Source organism: Schistocerca americana, chromosome 5 (assembly GCF_021461395.2).
Source record: "Schistocerca americana isolate TAMUIC-IGC-003095 chromosome 5, iqSchAmer2.1, whole genome shotgun sequence".
Lineage (NCBI taxonomy): Eukaryota > Metazoa > Arthropoda > Insecta > Orthoptera > Acrididae > Schistocerca > Schistocerca americana.
In genome coordinates, this window is record NC_060123.1 from 415,987,728 (window position 1) to 416,006,089 (window position 18,362).

The 18,362-nt window shown below is 39.4% G+C and overlaps 1 protein-coding gene across 1 annotated transcript in view; it reads left to right on the forward strand.

The window, feature by feature from the left end:
• LOC124615990 (lysosomal acid glucosylceramidase-like) overlaps positions 1-18,362 on the forward strand; it is a 182,763-nt gene that overhangs the window by 142,476 nt on the left and 21,925 nt on the right. The window contains exon 9 of the mRNA XM_047144199.1: positions 3,477-3,556. Coding sequence (XP_047000155.1) covers positions 3,477-3,556 — 80 coding nt within the window. The remainder of the gene's footprint in view (positions 1-3,476; positions 3,557-18,362) is intronic.

Here is an 18,362-nt window from a genome sequence, read left to right on the forward strand (position 1 = left end):
CAAATTGAAAGGCCATTGGTTCGATACTCTAGAGAGGATTCAAGAAGCATCGCTGGCGGTGATAAACACCCTCAAAGATCAGGACTTCCAGAAAACGTTTGACCAGTGGCAGAAGTACTGGGACTGATGCATACGTGCAGAATGGAACTACTTCGAGGGTGATGGTGACCGTTAGTCCAAAGGTAAGGTTTTCAAGAGATGGCAGCACCAGTCCCAAAAATTTTGGATAGCACCTCGTATGTGGCAACATTACACTTCTTACCTGCTGTTGCTGGCAATTTTGGATAGCACCTCGTATGTGGCAACATTACACTTCTTACCTGCTGTTGCTGGCACAGCTTTGAAACTATGTTGCTACCAATCATTCACTTAGGTATTCTCTCTATGAAGTGTTGCATATTTACAAAGAAAACTGAGATTTTCATTGTGTGCTATTAATATTTTTGTTCAAGAGTTAAGATAATTCATTTATAAGATACATACATTCAAACAGAGAGGCTTTAGAGGCAATCCCATGAGACACAGAGTATTGTTGGCACTGCAGACTGTAACTGCAAAGGCATGTGGTATTTAGCTCCAAACAGTGCAGAGAATATAGGCAGAAGCAGGGTGAATGGAGACCTCTGATCAGTAAATTAAGTTTGAATCTCCAAAGAAAGATGTTAGTGGAAGAAAAACTGTCACAGATTTGAATAATTTCCAGAAGGATATTGTTGGTGGTACAGTAATGGAATTCTATGATAATGGGAAGTACCCCACAAGGCAAAGATGGCAGTTGTTGTAGGCACCAAAATTTGTTTCACAGTGGACTGCCATTAGATTGGAATGATTTTGATATCTTTGGGATTCAGGTACAGACAAAGTAAAGATTGCAGATGCTTTCTGATGGAGAGATCCTGTATTGTAAAAACTAGGCCAACTTTTCTGAGAAAAACACTTAATGTGAGGAAAGCAAATTATCTTGTTATTTATGTCAATGAGATCTGGTTCCACCAAAATCATAAAACAATCACATCTGGCAAAATTCAAAGGGGAATAGCAGTTTGAAACTGCTGGCTGGCAAAAAAAATCACACTTATTATCTGTCATGCTGTATTGTTTTAATATGACTTTATCAACAGTACAAAAATCATGATGATAGAAATAGTGATGCATTTAAAAAGTGGTTTTATGGTTGATTACATGATGGACAAGATAGTTACATGAAACTCTTGGATAATCTCAGTTATAATTTTTAATAAAAGATTCATATACAACGAAGGAAGGAATTATACAGAATGCAATGACTAGAAGAGAAAACTGTTTCACTTTTCTGGCAGCTATACAAAAGCAGAAATGCTAGCGCAAGTCAGATGTGATAAGCATTTTTACAATCAATTTGAACCTGACAGCTTAGCAGAAGGATTGGGCCATGATATTGTGAGGCATCCTCCTTATCAAAACAGTACATTCCAATATAAAATACACTGCTGACTAACAAAATTGCAACACCAGGAGACTTTATTTATTGGGTGTATACAGTATATTAGGCATGCCAGTCATTCACCAACCCATAAGATTTTTTCAGTGCTTGTGATAAGTGAAGAACAAGCTGACCAGGGCAACAATCACACACTCTATGTATTGTTGTAGCTCAGGAAAGTGTGACCAACATGTGATCTTGTGCTACCTTGTTGAAAAATAATGTCATGAAGACCTCAAATTTCAGCATAGCCACTGGCCTTAACATGACGGAGATGTAACAGCTGCTGTCCAAATTGCCATCTATGTTAACCAGGGGTGATCATCTTGTGTACCCAGTGGCTTCCTGTTCAATCACACAAAGTATAATACCCATGAGGCAAAGGTATGTCAGAAATGTAACACCTGCTGTCCAAATTGCCAGCTATGTTAACCAGGTGTGATCAACTTGTGTACCCGGTGGTACCCTATGCCATCACATGAAGTGCTACACCCGTAAGGAAATGACAAGAATAATCTGTCACTGTTCCTTCTCCTCAGAGCTTTCACAAATGGATATCTCCATTGTGATGTTGTAACTAGAACTGTGACTCATTGGAGAAGCTGTTATGGTGCTACTCAAATGCCCATTGTTAATGTTGGGCACATCCTCGCTATTTCTGTTGCTGCCACAAGGGAAGCCTCTAAATGGTCACTGTGCTGGTGATTTGTTGTGCCCCAAACAATATGTTTATCCTCTCAAGCATTAACTACATGGCACCACTGCTATCTTGCATGGCGCTGGGTATGGCACTTCTGAACCCACAGATTACATGTTTCTATGACAGTCATGGAGTCCCAACCAATGCCCCAGCAGCAATATGGTTGAATGATTGTCCTGAAATGCATATGATTTGCATATTCAAGAATATTAAACATTTTATGCTAATCTGATGTTTGTTGTATGCTGCCTTCATGGTGCTGCAATTTTAATGGCCAGTGGTGCACATGGATGTTAGGGAAAGAAAAGGCCTCATCCAAAAATTGCATATCCACAATTAAATACTTGCAGAATTTGCCTGAGGGAGCAAATGATAATGTTACTACAGAATAATAGGTTAGGTGCACATGACACATCAAAATTTTGCAAGAAAATGTCTTTCTGAAGGAAGGTACATGAGACAGATTCATTGGAAACATTGTCATTGCTTCAAATGTTCCCTTGGATACTGAATTCTCATGTACATTTAAATATGTGGAACAGAACAATTAAGCATCAAGTAATATTATTAACTGTCTTATTTCTCATTCATTTTCTTCCTCAGTCTTTTAAACTTTGTTACCTCTCCCTGCTCTCTTGAGCAGGAATGTAGTGTTTTCAAAAATGTTCTTGCTTCATAGTTCCATAATTATAATAAATTCCTAGGAATAAGTCATTGTTTGCTTCTGACCATAGAATTGTTATTGAAATGCGTTATCTGCCAGTTTTCATATGCACCTTGTAATGCATCATGCATTCATATGTTACACAGAATTGCTTCATTGCTTGATGGCATAGTTTGTGGACTCAGCTTGAAGGGCATGCCCCTTTGTTCCAAAGGCTTCTGACTTCCAATTACTGAGGTCTAAAGTGGGAAGATGAGTGGGAGAACCTTCAGGGAAGATGGAGGGCTATGTTCTTTACCTGTTTCTCCAGCTGCCAGTTTTGCTGCTCCATAGTATAGCACTAAAATCTTTAACTCATTTTCACACAATTTTAAGGCTTAAGAAATACTGATTTTTTTAGGAGATAAACGAATCCCTGCTACAGAACTTTTTATGGATTTTTCTGTAGATAGTGGGAGATTAATTGATTCATATTTTGTGTTTTCTCGTTTATTTAAGGTTACTGAATTTTTGTTTAAGTTATTTTGTCTGTTTCAGTTGCAGTATTTCTGATAATCTTTGTGTTGTTCTGTATAAAGAGGTTCCCTTGTATTGTTTTGTTATCAACATAACATTCCTATCTTTTATTATTTGTTATTGTTTCTTTCTAGTTACCGTTGGCCCAAATGTCAGCAGAGTGAGACTAGGTGACTGGTCAAATGGTGAAGAATACATGGCAAACATAATAGAGGTATCTTTATTGTATTCACATTCCTTTAATAGATACTATCATTCACTAAAAATATTCATCTAAAAGCAATGCTATACCATAGTTAAATTCAATGAAATGTGACATTATCACAGTGCAAGACAGTGATCTATTTATTTATAAATAGGAGAATTTAAAGAAATATTTGATAACTGAGGGTTTTTTTTTTATTTTATGCCAGATTTCAATCTGTTTGATCACGATTAGATATGTCTAGAAAAGGTTTATCCAGACATATCTGATGATGATAAAATAGACTGAAGTCAGTATAACATTCAGAAAAGTTACTGATGAAAAACAGTTTTAAATTGTACTAATATTTTATTTCCACCCATGTCAAGCTGCATTCTTTTGTCATACTTTCTTCAGCACAGCTTGTTGAAGAAACTTGGAGAAAAAGAAGAAAAATATGAGTAAATTATTAACATTAATTTTTGTTATTCTTGTGTTTTCCTGAGTTGGTCACTTAGAACATTTCAGTACAGTAAAACCCCATCTCTGTGTTCCACAATTTTATGTTTTCCCAGTTTCTGTGTTCATTTTTGTCAGTCCAGTCCCAACAGAAATCCTTTTTCCTCAATACAATACTTTCTCATCATCAATGATTCCATCTTACAACATTTCCTTCATTTTAAGTTTTCTTTGATATTTTCATGACCTGTAACATTGATTTTCACACAGATTTCTGCAAAAAGTGCATCATGTTCCTGCTGAAAGTCAGCTTTGGAATTAAGCAGAAAACATAGACAATACATAAAATTATTGACCATGTAATGTAACATTAGCGCAGTAGGCAAGAGTTTCATTGTCAGTGTGTTGGATCATGCCACCTTTATTATAGGTTCACTGTGTATGGAATCGTGAAAAAGTATGCTGTCACTGCCTTAATGATAATTATGATCTGATGATAGTGACTATAGTAGCAGCCTTCCTTCAACTCAAAAAGCTTTAATTTAATTTCACAGTCATTTACTCAAATAAACACCACTTTTGAAGATGGCCATCCCTATAATGGGCTACACTTCTATGTGAAAGATGCTAATCCATACTAGCCACACTGTCCTAGATTGGTACTACCTGCTGTCAGGCATAAACATGCCTCTTCAAAATACTCCATAACATGACAATAATTACCACCTTCATTCTCACCCATGACATCCCTGAACTGAGCAACCTCCTTGTCAGCAAAAAGCTGTAGATTTTGTGCCTTTTGTTCTCTGAAGACTGCCAACTTTAGTGCTTTAAACAATGTTGTATTATATGTTTTATTTACTGTAATTTTATAATGGATTTCAATAATAAGGCTCAAATTTGAATGTGAATGTCTTTTTAATGTGGTTTCACAAAATACTTTTATTTCCATGTCCAGTTCAACATTGGGCATGCTCGAAACATTTTGAGGCAGTACATTGACAGTGCATCAGAGGATGATAATGCATTTGATGCTTTGCGTAGGCCTAATGAGGAGAGACAAGTAGAGCTAATTGCTATTAGAAAGAAATAAAAACAATTAATTAGTTCAAACAATGGAAAATCCAGGATGGAATGTAACAATATTATGGAAAGGACAGTTGCTACTCATCATATAGCAGAGATGCTGAGTCACAGATGTGTGTGTGTGTGTGTGTGTGTGTGTGTGTGTGTGTGTGTGTGTTTCTGCTCCTTTCGCAATTTTGACTTGTCCTATATTCAATGTACTGTTTAAGTATGTAATGAATCAAATGGACCAATAAATAAATGAAATGAAACGAAAGACTGTCTCAAAATAAGCTTTCAGTCAACAAGGCCTTTGTCAAAAATAGACGAAACACACACACACACACACACACACACACACACACACACACACACAAACGCATGCAAATGCAACTCACACACACATGACCACAGTCTCTGGCAGCTGAAGCCACACTACGAGCAGCAGCAGCAGTACATAATGATGGGAGAGGCAACCGGGGGATGGTAAGGAGGAGGCTGTGTCAAGGAGGGTGAGCTATAGTAGGGTAGGGGTGGGGGACAGTGTTGTGGTGCTGGGCTGTGTGCAGGGATGAGGTGGGGAGAGGGTAGGTCTGCTGGGTGCAGTTGGGAGGTTAGATGGAGGGTGGGGGTGAGGCGATGGGGATGGAAGGGGAGCAGGAAAGGAGAAAAGTAAAAAGACTGTGTTGGTTGGTTTAAAAAGAATTAAAGAAAGTGCAAAACAATCCCCACATTACCCACCACAGAACTTCTGTTTGTTTTTGAGTCCTCTGACCCTATGTACACAGCAGTACATGAAGACTTCTTAATTACCAGAAGCGCTCCATTTATTCAGTCGACTATTAAGTATATGAGCAAGTGTGTTGGTTGTTTTAGACAAATGGAAGCCCCAACCTGATTTTAAGTTTTCAGTGCAGTTTTTGGGATGCAAATTTTCTTGTATTATCTCATGTTTGGGTCTTTAATATGGCATAATGCCATACGTGTCAGAGGATGAAAACATGCAGTCGAAGTTCAGCAAACAGTTGAAACTAGCCAAGAGTGTGGAATGAAACACTTCATCTCAAATAAATTGACTGCCTCTGTTGAGAAAATTAGTAAAGGTCAAATTTCTTTAGCAGACTGACAAAAATAACTTCATTGTTCCGCAAGACGATTAATGCTTGACTGCCAGAAACATGAAAATAAAATAAAATCAGAAAACTGAGACTAATAACGTATTTTAGCCTTCTGTAATTATATGAAAGTATTTTAATTCACTTGATAACTCCCGGCCACAGAAATCCATTTCATTTTCGTTTGAAATGAGAGCTCTAAACAAGCAAAAATGGCAAATCACAAAATGTAAACGTGGGTCGTCTGGAGAAGATTGGGTGCATAAGAAAAATTTTTCCAGGTAGCATCTGACAAGCTTGTTGCTACTACTGATACAGCTAACAGCCCACTTCAAGTAGCAAGAAGCAGGAGAGGTACCACTCATACGCGACTCAATTGCTCATGCACATGGGCCCGCTAGCAACCGTTCAAACAATCCTAAAGTAAATAGTTGTGACGTCACGCTCAATGGAAGCTGTTTGTTGTTATTAAGTACTGCATAGTCTTCATTCTTTAAGCCTTTGACACATTCTGCTGTTCGTAAATACCACATTTTCTATGCAACTTACGTTTTATTGTGGTTTTTTCCTCTTGTTTATGTTTCATTGCTGCACAATTATTCTGCAGTAATGGGATACAGTAAACTTGTTTGTTGGAGTATCAGTTCATACCAGTCAAAATTACAAAAATTTAACTGAAAACTGAAACAATGAAAAATTCCTGGTATTTTGAAAAATTCCCAGGTTTTTCGCGGAATTCCTGGTTGTCTCGGGATGTATACTCCCTGGAGGATAAATGCGGTCTGTAAATGCCTCAGTGAGACCCTTGGTGTATTTCAAGAGGGACAGCTCGTCACTGCAAATGTGACAACCATGGGTGACTAGGCTGTATGAAGGGGTCTTTTTGATATCATACTGCTGTATGGAAGAGACTTCTTGATATCGAAGTGGAGGTACTGCTGGTGGTTAGTAAATCTGATATGGATAGAGGTCAACATCTAAGAAGGTGGCTTGTTGGGTTGAGTAGAACCAGGAGAAGCAAATGGAGGAGAGGCTGTTGAGGTTCTGGAGGAATGTCAATAGGGTCTCTTAATCCTCAATCCAGATCACAAGAATGTCATCAATCATTCTGAACCAAGTGAGTGGTTTAGGATTCTGGGTGTTTAGGAATGATTCCTCTAGATGGTCCATGATTAGGTTGGCATAGGATGGTGCCATGTGGGTGCCCATAGCCGTACCCCGGATATGTCTGTAGGTAATGGTTTCAATGGAGAAGTAATTGTGGGTAATGATATACACTACTGGCCATTAAAATCGCTGCACAACAAAGATGATGTGCTACAGACACGAAATTTAACTGACAGGAAGAAGATGCTATGATACGCAAATGATTAGCTTTTCAGAGCATTCACACAAGGTTGGCGCTGGTGGCGACACCTACAATGTGCTGACATGAGGAAAGTGTCCAACCAATTTCTCAAAGACAAACAGCAGTTGACCGTGTTGTCTGGTGAAACATTGTTGTGATGTCTCATATAAGGGGGAGAAATGCATGCCATCACGTTTCTGACTTTGATAAAGGTCGGATTGTAGTCTATCGCGATTGCAGTTTATCGTATCGCAACATTGCTGCTCGGGTTGATCGAGATCCAATGACTGTTAGCAGAATATGAAATCGGTGGGTTCAGGAGGGTAATACAGAACGCCGTGCTGGATCCCAACAGCCTCATATCACTAGCAGTCGAGATGACAGGCATCTTATCCGAATGGCTGTAATGAATCGTGCAGCCACGTCTTGATCCCTGAGTCAACAGATGGGGACGATTGCAAGACAACAACCATCTGCACGAACAGTTCGATGACGTTTGCAGCAGCATGAACTATCAGCTTGGAGACCATGGCTGTGGTTAACCTTGACGCTGCATCACAGACAGGAGCGCCAGCGATGGTGTACCCAACGACGAACCTGGGTGCATGAATGGCAAAACGTCATTTTTTCAGATGAATCCAGGTTCTGTTTACAGCATCGTGATGGTCGCATCCATGTTTGGCCACATCGGTGAACGCACATTGGAAGTGTGTATTTGTCATCGTCATACTGGTGTATCACTGGGTGTGATGGTATGGGGTGCCATTGGTTACACGTCTCTGTCACCTCTTGTTCACATTGACGGCGCTTTGAACAGTGGACGTTAAATTTCAGATGTGTTACAACCCGTGGCTCTACCCTTCATTCGATCCCTGCGAAACCCTACATTTCAGCTGGATAATGCACGACCTCATGTTGCAGGTCCTGTACGGGCCTTTCTGGATGCAGAAAGTGTTGGACTGCTGCTTTGGCCAGCACATTCTCCAGATCTCTCACCAATTGAAAACATCTGGTCAATGGTGGCCGATCAACTGGCTCGTCACAGTACACCAGTCACTACTCTTGATGAACAGTGGTATCGTGTTGAAGCTGCATGGGCAGCTGTACCTGTACACGCCATCCAAGCTCTGTTTGACTCAATGCCCATGCTTGTCAGGGCCGTCATTACGGTGAGGGATGATTGTTCTGGGTACTGATTTCTCAGGATCTATGCACCCAAATTGCATGAAAATGTAATCACATGTCAGTTCTAGTATAATATATTTGTCCTATGAATACCCATTTATCATCTGCATTTCTTCTTGGTGTAGCAGTTTTAATGGCCAGTAGTGTAGTTGATTATGGCAACAAGGAAGGAGGTTGTTGGTTTAGAATCCGTCAGGTATTGGGAAAGCTAGTATTCAATAGCAGTCAGACCAAGGGTATTAGGGTACTATTTACAATAGTAAAGGGACAGTACTGTGGAGGAAATGGTTGGTATCTTTTATATAGGAGGGAAGGTTACTGGTAATAGGCTGAAGGTGTCGATCTACAAGAGCAGAGATTCTCTCTGTGGGTGACCAGTTAGCAGCCACAATGGGGCATCCTGGGTGGTTGGGTTTATTGGACTCCAGGGAGATGTTCTGGGATGGGTCTAAGGATTTGAGGAAAGATGGAGATCCTACTGGATTTCTGGAATGGGGTCACTATGGCAAGGTTTGTTGGTGGATGTATCTGACAGCTGGAAACCACAACAGTGGTGGAGCCTTTGTCCGCAAGTAGGAGTTTTTAGACGCTGGACAGCAGTTCTTTCAGCAGATGTAAAGTTAGTTTGCATGTTGAGGGATTTGGGAAATGATGGTGGTATTGCTAGAAAATGAGCTAGCACTCAAAAGCTGGTGTGAATGGTGTTTTCTGTTATGTGTTTCTGTGCTGTGAGAGAGTGACTTCTTTTCCTTTATTTTATGTTTTGCTCCATCGAGGAATTTCTATTATTATTATGAATGTAAAATACTCTTCTATTACAGTGGCTTCTATTTTTGCCTCAGATTATAATTTTGTTAAAAAAACTGCAAAATAAGAAAATGCAAATTCTGTAGTGAATGGTTTGAAAAGAGAGGAAGCTTGGAAAATAAAGTCTCTGCATGGGTGTGTTATAACTCGCTTTGCACACTGTGTGCTTCTTTAGTGGATACAGGAGCAAGGAACAGAAGCTGTTCATCGACAGCAAATTCAGATATTAATTTATTCTACATCTAATGTCAAACAGTAATAAAAAAAAAAAAAGTGACTTTGTTGCTGTAGTTGCAGCATCGTCTGGTAACACCAGTTTTGAATGTAGAAATATATACATATATAAAAGATTTATAAACCTGTCACTCTTCACTACTATGTCTATTAAGAAGATGTCAAGCCCTGGCCATTATGAAAGACTGTGAATGTTATTCAACTCCCAAACACAAAAAATGGGCTCAGTGCCTGAATGTTCGAACTTAAGTACACATGGCACTGGAGCTCTGCCGAGAGGGTGCTTGCATCTCACTGCTAGTGGTGTAATAGTTTGTGGCAGTGCTCTCATGCTGTAGTGGCAGCTGTAGGAAATGCAGTGGTGTAACTGATGGAGTGCTTATTTGAAACTGCAGCTGACTGGATTGTGGCCAATACCGCAGTGGGAAAGAAGTTGGTGAAAGTGAACTATTTTGCAGTATGTGTTCTTGCTCTATTAATTTTGGGAAGAAAGGTTTTCAGGCAGTTTTTAACCACTCCTCTCAACAAAACATAAGTCTAGCCTTGAAATTAAATGAGAACCACATCTGTTACATTTAGAACTGTTCATATCGGATATGACCTTCAAGTTAGTATACATGTGCCAATAATTTGGATGTTAACAGATGTTGAGTATCAAAGTTTATCCACCACCGCTTAAGTTATTTGGCCAGTGAAATCAGTGACTTTCAGTTAATCAACAGATTTATCAAATGATATCTGCAATGATTTTAAGAAGTTGTTACCTGATAGCATTTCTGAACATCAGAAAGAGATTTTCACTCTGCAGCTCACTCTGCAGCAGTGTGTGCATTGATATGAAACTTCCTGCAGATTAAAACTGTGTGCTGGGCCAAGACTCATACTTGGGACCTTTGCCTTTCATACGCAAGTGCTCTACCAACTGAGCTACCCAAACATGACTCATGCCCCGTCCTCATAACTTTAATTCCACCAGTACCTTGTCTCCTGTGTTCCAGACTTTGCAGAAGCTCTCCTCCTCAAGTTTCATATCAGCCCTCACTCCGCTGCAGAGTGAAAATCTCATTCTGGAAACATCCCCTAGGCTGTGGCTAAGCCATGTCTCCGCAATATCCTTTCTTCCAGGAGTGCTAGTTCTGCAAGGTATGCAGGAGAGCTTCTGTGAAGTTTGGAATGTAGGAGATGAGGTAGTGGCAGAATTAAAGTTGTGAGGACGGGGCGTGTTTGTGCTTGGGTAGCTCAGTTGGTGGAGCACTTGCCCACGAAAGTCAAAGGTCCTGAGTTCGAGTCTCGGCCCGGCACACAGTTTTAATCTGCCAGGAAGTTTCATATCAGCACAGAATCTGCTGCAGAGTGAAAATCTCATTCTGGAAACATCCCCTTGGCTGTGGCTAAGCCATGTCTCTGCAATATCCTTTCCTCCAGGAGTGCTAGTTCTGCAAGGTATGCAGGAGAGCTTCTGCGAAGTTTGCAATGTAGGAGACAAGGTACTGACGAAATTAAAGTTGTGAGGATGAGGCGTGAGTCGTGCTTGGGTAGCGCAGTTGGTAGAGCACTTGTCCATGAAAGGCAAAGGTCCTGAGTTCAAGTCTCGGCCCGGCACACAGTTTTAATCTGCGAGGAAGTTTCATTTCAGAGATACCTAATAACTGATGAAGTGGCACCATATATCTGGGAACGTATGTTAGAAGAAGCATGTTCATCATCTTTCACATTGAGTTTAGGTGAAACTACCTTTGTCAGAGATAAAAAACAATTCTTCTTCTTCTTCTTCTTCATCTTCTTCTTCTTCTTGTGTTATGGCCTCTTTAGGACCACGGGTAGCCCCTTCATGGACTGCATTTTCCTCTTCTACTCCCAGAACCTCTTCTTCTCTCCCGCTCTTCTTCTGAGATCTTCAGAGTCCTATTCTCCTGTCGGCTCCATTGGTGACACTCTGTATTATTCTCTGTCATTGATCTCCAGCATATTGGTTGGTGTAAATTTGTTCCTCCAATTTTCCTGTCCTTCCAGGAAGTTTCATTTCTGAACATCTTTCACATTCACCTCAGGAAATGAGATACCTAATAACTGATGAAGTGGCACCATATTTCTGGGAACGTATGTTAGAAGAAGCATGTTCATCATCTTTCACATTGAGTTTAGATGAAACTACCTTTTTCAGAGATAAAAAATAATTCTTCTTCTTCTTTTTCTTGTTTTATGGCCTCTTTAGGACCGCAGGTAACCCTTTTGTGGACTACATTTTCCTCTTCTACTCCCAGAACCTCTTCATTCTTTCTCTTCTTCTCTCCCACTCTTCTTCTGAGATCCTCAGCGTCCTATTCTCCTGTCGGCTCCATTGGTGACACTCTGTATTATTCTCTGTCGTTGATCTCCTGCATATTGGTTGGTGTATATTTGTTCCTCAAATTTTGCTTTCCTTCCCCTTGATCCCCAATTACAACTAGTCCTTCTGAAGTTCAAGAATCCACTTGGTTTCTGTCTTTTCCCTTGTCCTCCCTCTTATTTCCCACACTCTCTTCGTTATTCTGTCCATACTCATCCTAATTACATGCTCAGCAAACCTTGCCCTTTTGAGTCTGATTTCCCCAGATATTGTTCTCATGTTCCAGTACAGTTCTTCCCTAGGTCTTTTCATCCATCTCTCTCCACCTCTTTCAGGACCTAGTATTTTATTCAGTATTTTTTTCTCTTCTTTCTCTCGTTGTTCTGGCCCATTTCTTCCTAGTGTCATCGTCTCAATGGCATATAACACTGCATTTCTTACCATTGTCCTGTAGTTGCTTATCTTTGCCTCTGTGGATATGTTCTTTTTATTGTATATCTCTCTCATCAAACAGAAGGCTAACCTCATCTTCTTTATCCTCTTTGTTATTCCCTCCTTGCTCCTGTTTCTTCCTGTTATAAACTCTCCCAGGTATTTAAATTTGTCCACCATTTGCACAGTGCCTCCTGGTGTTTCCCAGTCTGCAGTGGTATTTAACGTCTTTGTCTTGTTATAGGCGATCTCCAGTCCCGCCTTTCTGGCTACCTTACTTAAGTTGTTGAGTTGTCTCTTTGCCATTTCACTTACTATTGCTATGTTGTCTGCAAAGGCTAGGCAGTCCACTTGACCCCTGTTGTCCTTTTTGTCCCCCATATGGGTCTTTAGTATTCCCATTTCCTCGTTTATTGCTCTCCACAGCCTGATCACTTCGTCCAATGCTATATTGAACAACAATGGTGACAATCCATCTCCCTGTTTAACACCAGTCTTGATCTCAAATTCTTCTGACAATGCTCCTCTGAATCTCACCCTTGCTTTTGTGTCTGTCAGAATTTCTTTTATGGCTTCTTGTGTAGTTCCATCTAGTCCTCTGTTCTTCAGGATCCTAACAAGAGTCTGTCTGTAATGGAGTCATATGCCTTTGTGAAGTCCACAAAGGTTATTACTGTCTTTTTGTTTTTAAGGCCCTATGTTCTATCAGTTGCATCAGGATAAATATCTGTTCTATACATGCTCTTCTCTTCCTGAATCCTGCTTGGTAGTCACCAGCTGTATTTTCTACCTCTTCTTCTACTCTCTTGAGCAAGAGTTTTGACAGCACCTTGTATCCAACCTCTAGTAGCGATATTCCTCTGTAGTTGTTTGCATCTCTCTTATCCCCCTTCTTATGTATTGGTACTACAGTTTCATTCTTCCATCCTTCTGGCAACTTCTTTGTTCACCAAATCTGTTTGATTATATTGGTCATGTTGTCTATTGCTTTGCTGCCTCTGCACTTTATCATCTCAGGCGCTATACCATCTTCTCCACTTGCCTTATTATTCTTTAGAGCACTTATGGCTTACCTTAGGACCTTCAGCCAACAGAATTGTGGAATGGTGGGATGGTATTCAATATTACTTTTTTAAGCATACACCTCTAGAAAAAATTGTGCTATTGTTCAGACCAATAAAAAGTATTTACAAATGACTATTACATTTTAGCCAGAGAGTAAGTGTTCCGTAACAATGCATCACCTAAGAGCTCACTTTATCAGCAAAACTGATGGTGAAGCATTACTTCAGAAATAATGTGAAGCACTTTCTGAAGCCAACATGTCCCTAAATAAATGCCTTATGCTGGGATCAGATGGATGTAAAGTCAATAAAAAAAAAGTGTTTAAGCTTTTAGACAGTGATATCTGGGAGACCTGAGGCAGGCAACTTAATAAACATCAGAACTTGCAACATTCACATGATGCATAATGCCTATACAAAGGCTCTGGAGTGTTAGGTGAAGAAGCATCCAAAGTTCTGATCAGTGTTTACCATTATTTGGAAGGCTGGCCTGTTTGCTGGGAAGATTTTGAAGGAATTCAGTCTAAGTTTAATATTCCATATCACAAGTTTTTGAGGCATATAACCACAAGGTGGCTTACCTTAGGACCTTCAGCCAACAGAATTGTGGAATGGTAGGATGGTATTCAATATTACTTCTTTTAAGCATATACCTTTCGAAAAGAATTCTACTATCGTCAGTCCAAAAACTACAATGCCATTGTGAATGCTTTAAAAAACCATCAATGGAAGCAGAACTTCATTTCATAATTTTATCTGCTGAAGCATTCAGTAAGTTCACACAAAAGTTGATTCAAAACTTGCATACAGAAATAGGCAACATACTTCAAATTTTTTTGGCAAGATTACTTATGAGATGAGAGGAAGGTTCTACAATTTGAAAAAGATGACCCAGTTATATGTAACAAAATTGTTGACAACTACTGCAGCAGCACATCTCAAAAAGAGGGCCATTATCCAAAGAGTTAAAGTATGCAAATGTCTCTAAACTTGTTAAGATTTCTCTTACAGTGTGCCATGGAACTGCAGACATAGAAAGAAGATATTCCATTTTGAAGCACATGTTAAAAGAGGACAAGGCAGTGATGACCAAAAGACTTTTAAACACTGTTTTGACTGTGAGACATCCTTTGGGATAATATCCCCATTTTCCTTCTGTGCCCATTGATTCATAGCTCATTAGGTAGAGACAGCAAGCACAAATAATCACACTGTTTACAAGGAAGAATGTGAAAGGAAAAGAAAACTTGAATTAGAAAAGAAAAGCAAAAAGAGGAACAAAACCAAAGGTGTCTTGCTGAGAAGATTACAAAGATTAATAACGTGGAAAAATCAGATGGCTATAAGATAGCTGCTCTGAAAGAAAAGAAAAAAAAGAACACAAGTTCCCTAAGGAGGCATGAGAAGAACATCTCTCTCAAGCTTGAGCTAAAGTGAAGAAAACACTCAAAAAAATTATTTGAAGGCAGCAAAATTGGTCCAGGACACGCTTGATGGTGCAAAAACCACAAAAATAGAAATATGAGTAAATGAAATGGAGGTGGAAGCCATTCAGAAAAATGCTGAGAAAAGAAAATGAGTACTTCATTTTTTGCTAAGATTCCTAAGAAACGGTAATCTAAAAATATTTTGTTGATCTTTACCAGCACTGAAATGTAGAATGTCATTAGCTGTAAAAGTGTTGTTTGTGAATTAGAGATACCAATATTGAATTACCGACACCAAATGATTTTGCTGTCACTGCATACATTGTCTGGCTATGGATAGCTTCCACAGTAGCTGGAATTCAACTAGTGATCTTCTGAATGAACATGCCCACACCAGAGATTATCAGGTTGAACTGAGGCATGTGAAGGGCTTAGAATAATGTAATTTGTGAGTTGACAGGCTTTAGCATTGTTTCTTGGCTATTTGCAATGCAATATTTGTGCCAGGATTTTGCTGGTGACGGATACTGTGTGGTGGGATGTGAGAAACACATTAACTGCTGCCTGTGTATGAGCTACCAGAACAGTTTTGGCCCTCTTGTTCTTAAATGTCTGTGTCATAAATTTTCAATCCTCGGTTTATATAGATAAACTGGTGTTAACGTTATGTGTTCATTGCCATTCCTGATGCAGACTCCCTGAAATTGACTTGAAGCTAGGACATGTATAATTGTGTGGTAAGTGGTGGAACATATAATGATGATATTGGGGAACCTGAAGGGTATATCTATCACCATTAATCACTTGGAGGTGCAGAATGGGCCCACAAGGTCTAAATGTATACTTCTTACCTTAGAAATTGCAACACTCTGCACAACATCAAATTAGGATGAAGTGTACTAAACTCTTGGATATGCAAATTATTAGCTTTCAAGTGTAACCAAACAAAGTAGGCAGGGGAAGCATCTATCAGTATATCTCACAATTGGACAATGGAAGCACTGTAATATACTGAGGCAGCAATTTATGATTCTGCAATAATGCTTTTTGTAGCAGTAGGGCCATAGTCAGTTCTTTGCTGGATCCCAATAGCCCCATGTGGCTAAGACCCTAGAGGACTGATATATTATTTTAATGGGTCATAAATGACATGGACAGTGTTCAACTGTCTCCCTGGTGACAGTTTCTTTAGATCTTTCACCCACTGAAGATATCTGGTAGGAGCTGCCAGAGGGCAGGGTAACCTAGAAGTGATTCCCATAATCAGCAGTGTGAGTAGATTAGCACAGTAGTGATAATTTATCACTAGCATACTTTATACAAGTAGCCTACAGTGTCTCTTCTGTTTGTTAATGTGTAGCTTGAATTGTAATGTATTCCTAAATGCTCTTCACCATGATCATTTATGATCATTTACAGAACATGATATGTGAACTGATTCCAGTGAGAAGGATCATAATAGGATATCAAATGGTTTTATAGAAGAAGGAAGAGGGGAACAATGCCTGCACTTGCTTTACAAATTTTTAATTTAAAAAAAATTTATCTACATTGGTCATGGATATTTATTTTTATAAATGCCTTAGAAATATCTCTATTTTCCAGTTTTTTGTTTTTGAACAGTCTTTTAAACTTAATCTGGATTTAGTTGAGCACCCGATAGGTTCCTTTTATTCTTAACTGTTTAAATTTCACAATGGCTGAAGGGGCATTAGTCACAGATTAATCTGCTACACAGCGACAAAATGTGTAATTTGTTATTAAGCACCTTGTGTGATGTGGGTATGGTAAGAGAAATTTAGCAGTATTGTAAATACCATAGTTAACACATTTTATTGGTATTGAGAAGCAAGATAATGTTGAGACAACTCAAATTATCATCTTTCATTGACTATTTGGCTCCTGCAGATGTGCTTGCTACATACCGAGCTGAGTGCTGTGTCACTCTCAGATGGTGCATCCATCTACACTAAGTAGCCTGTGTTTGGGCCTTTACATGGGCTGGGGTACCTAATCAGCCTACCTCACGCCATGTTGAATATCTGTGGAGTGCTTTCTGTGATGTCTCATTCTACTGCTCTGAAATTTGGCACTGCTGAGACAAACATTATTGTAGGTGTATAAATTAGTTTCTGACTTCGGAGCTGCTCTGTAGATTTATTGTTGTCCCAAATTGATAGAGGAGATTTGGAGGAACTCTTGTTGGAAGATACAACTGTAATGTTACACCTGCAGGTGTAAATGGCTTAGGACTGTTGCTTGCAAAGTCTGTGGAGGAGTTGTCACCTATGTCAACACAAAATTATTCATCCTCAATCTGGCTCTATGTAGAATAGATGAAAAAAGCATTGGGATCCAAATTTTGCTGAAAAGTGAGGTTGAATGCAGCAAAAGAGGTCATCACAAAGTGTCTGAACACAACCTAGTTGCCTAAAGCTGTTGAGATATAGGGTGGAAACACCACTGTAAACTTAAACTCATCAACAGCACTTAGGTACCTGACTGCTGGCTCACCTATGCCTGCCATTAGTGCTCAGGGGACAGCAAGGAAGCCCATGTTAGTTCTTCAGTAGCACTGAAGTAAAATCCAAAGGCCAGGCTTAAACTTGTCAATAGCTCCTCAGGAGTGGTGGAGTATGACGAATTAACTTGTCAGCAGCAGCCAGAGGGTTAATAACAATTTTTTAATGTTTTATTTTATCTCATATGTGTATTTGCCCAAACCAAATGATAAATCTGGAAAAGCTGGGTAGAGACACAGGTAACCAAAAATTGTTCATTCTGTATGGCACACCAAAATTATAGAACTATCATTTCAGTTGTATTATAAAATGTTTTTCATGTAATTTTTCCCATGGTTGAATTTTATGTAAAAGGGTATTGATTATTATGATTCATACTGGTGAATAATATTATATTGAGTCAAAAGGCATTTCCTTTGAAATAAAAGAAATCATTTATGATGTATGACATAGGCATCATATCCCGGTGCAAGAACCAGGTGCAAAATGTAACCAATCCACCCACTCAGCACCTCCTACTCCATTCTTCGCACAGGCTTATCCATCAGATGTTGAGCCACCTGTGGAAGCAGCCATGTCACATACCAAATCCGCTGCAATCACACTGTACAACTTTTTATGCCAGTATAACAACCAACCAATTGTCAACCAGAATGAATGGCTACTCCTAAACTGTAACCAAGAATGAAGTTGATCACCCAGTGGCACAATGTGCAGCAGGTACAATGTGCAAGAAATTTTTGAAAAGGTTACATTACTAGTTTTGATGCACTGAGTCTTCATTTTCAAATGTCATCACAACCTTAAAACTGCATTAATAATCGCAATCACACTTCTTTCAGAAATTTA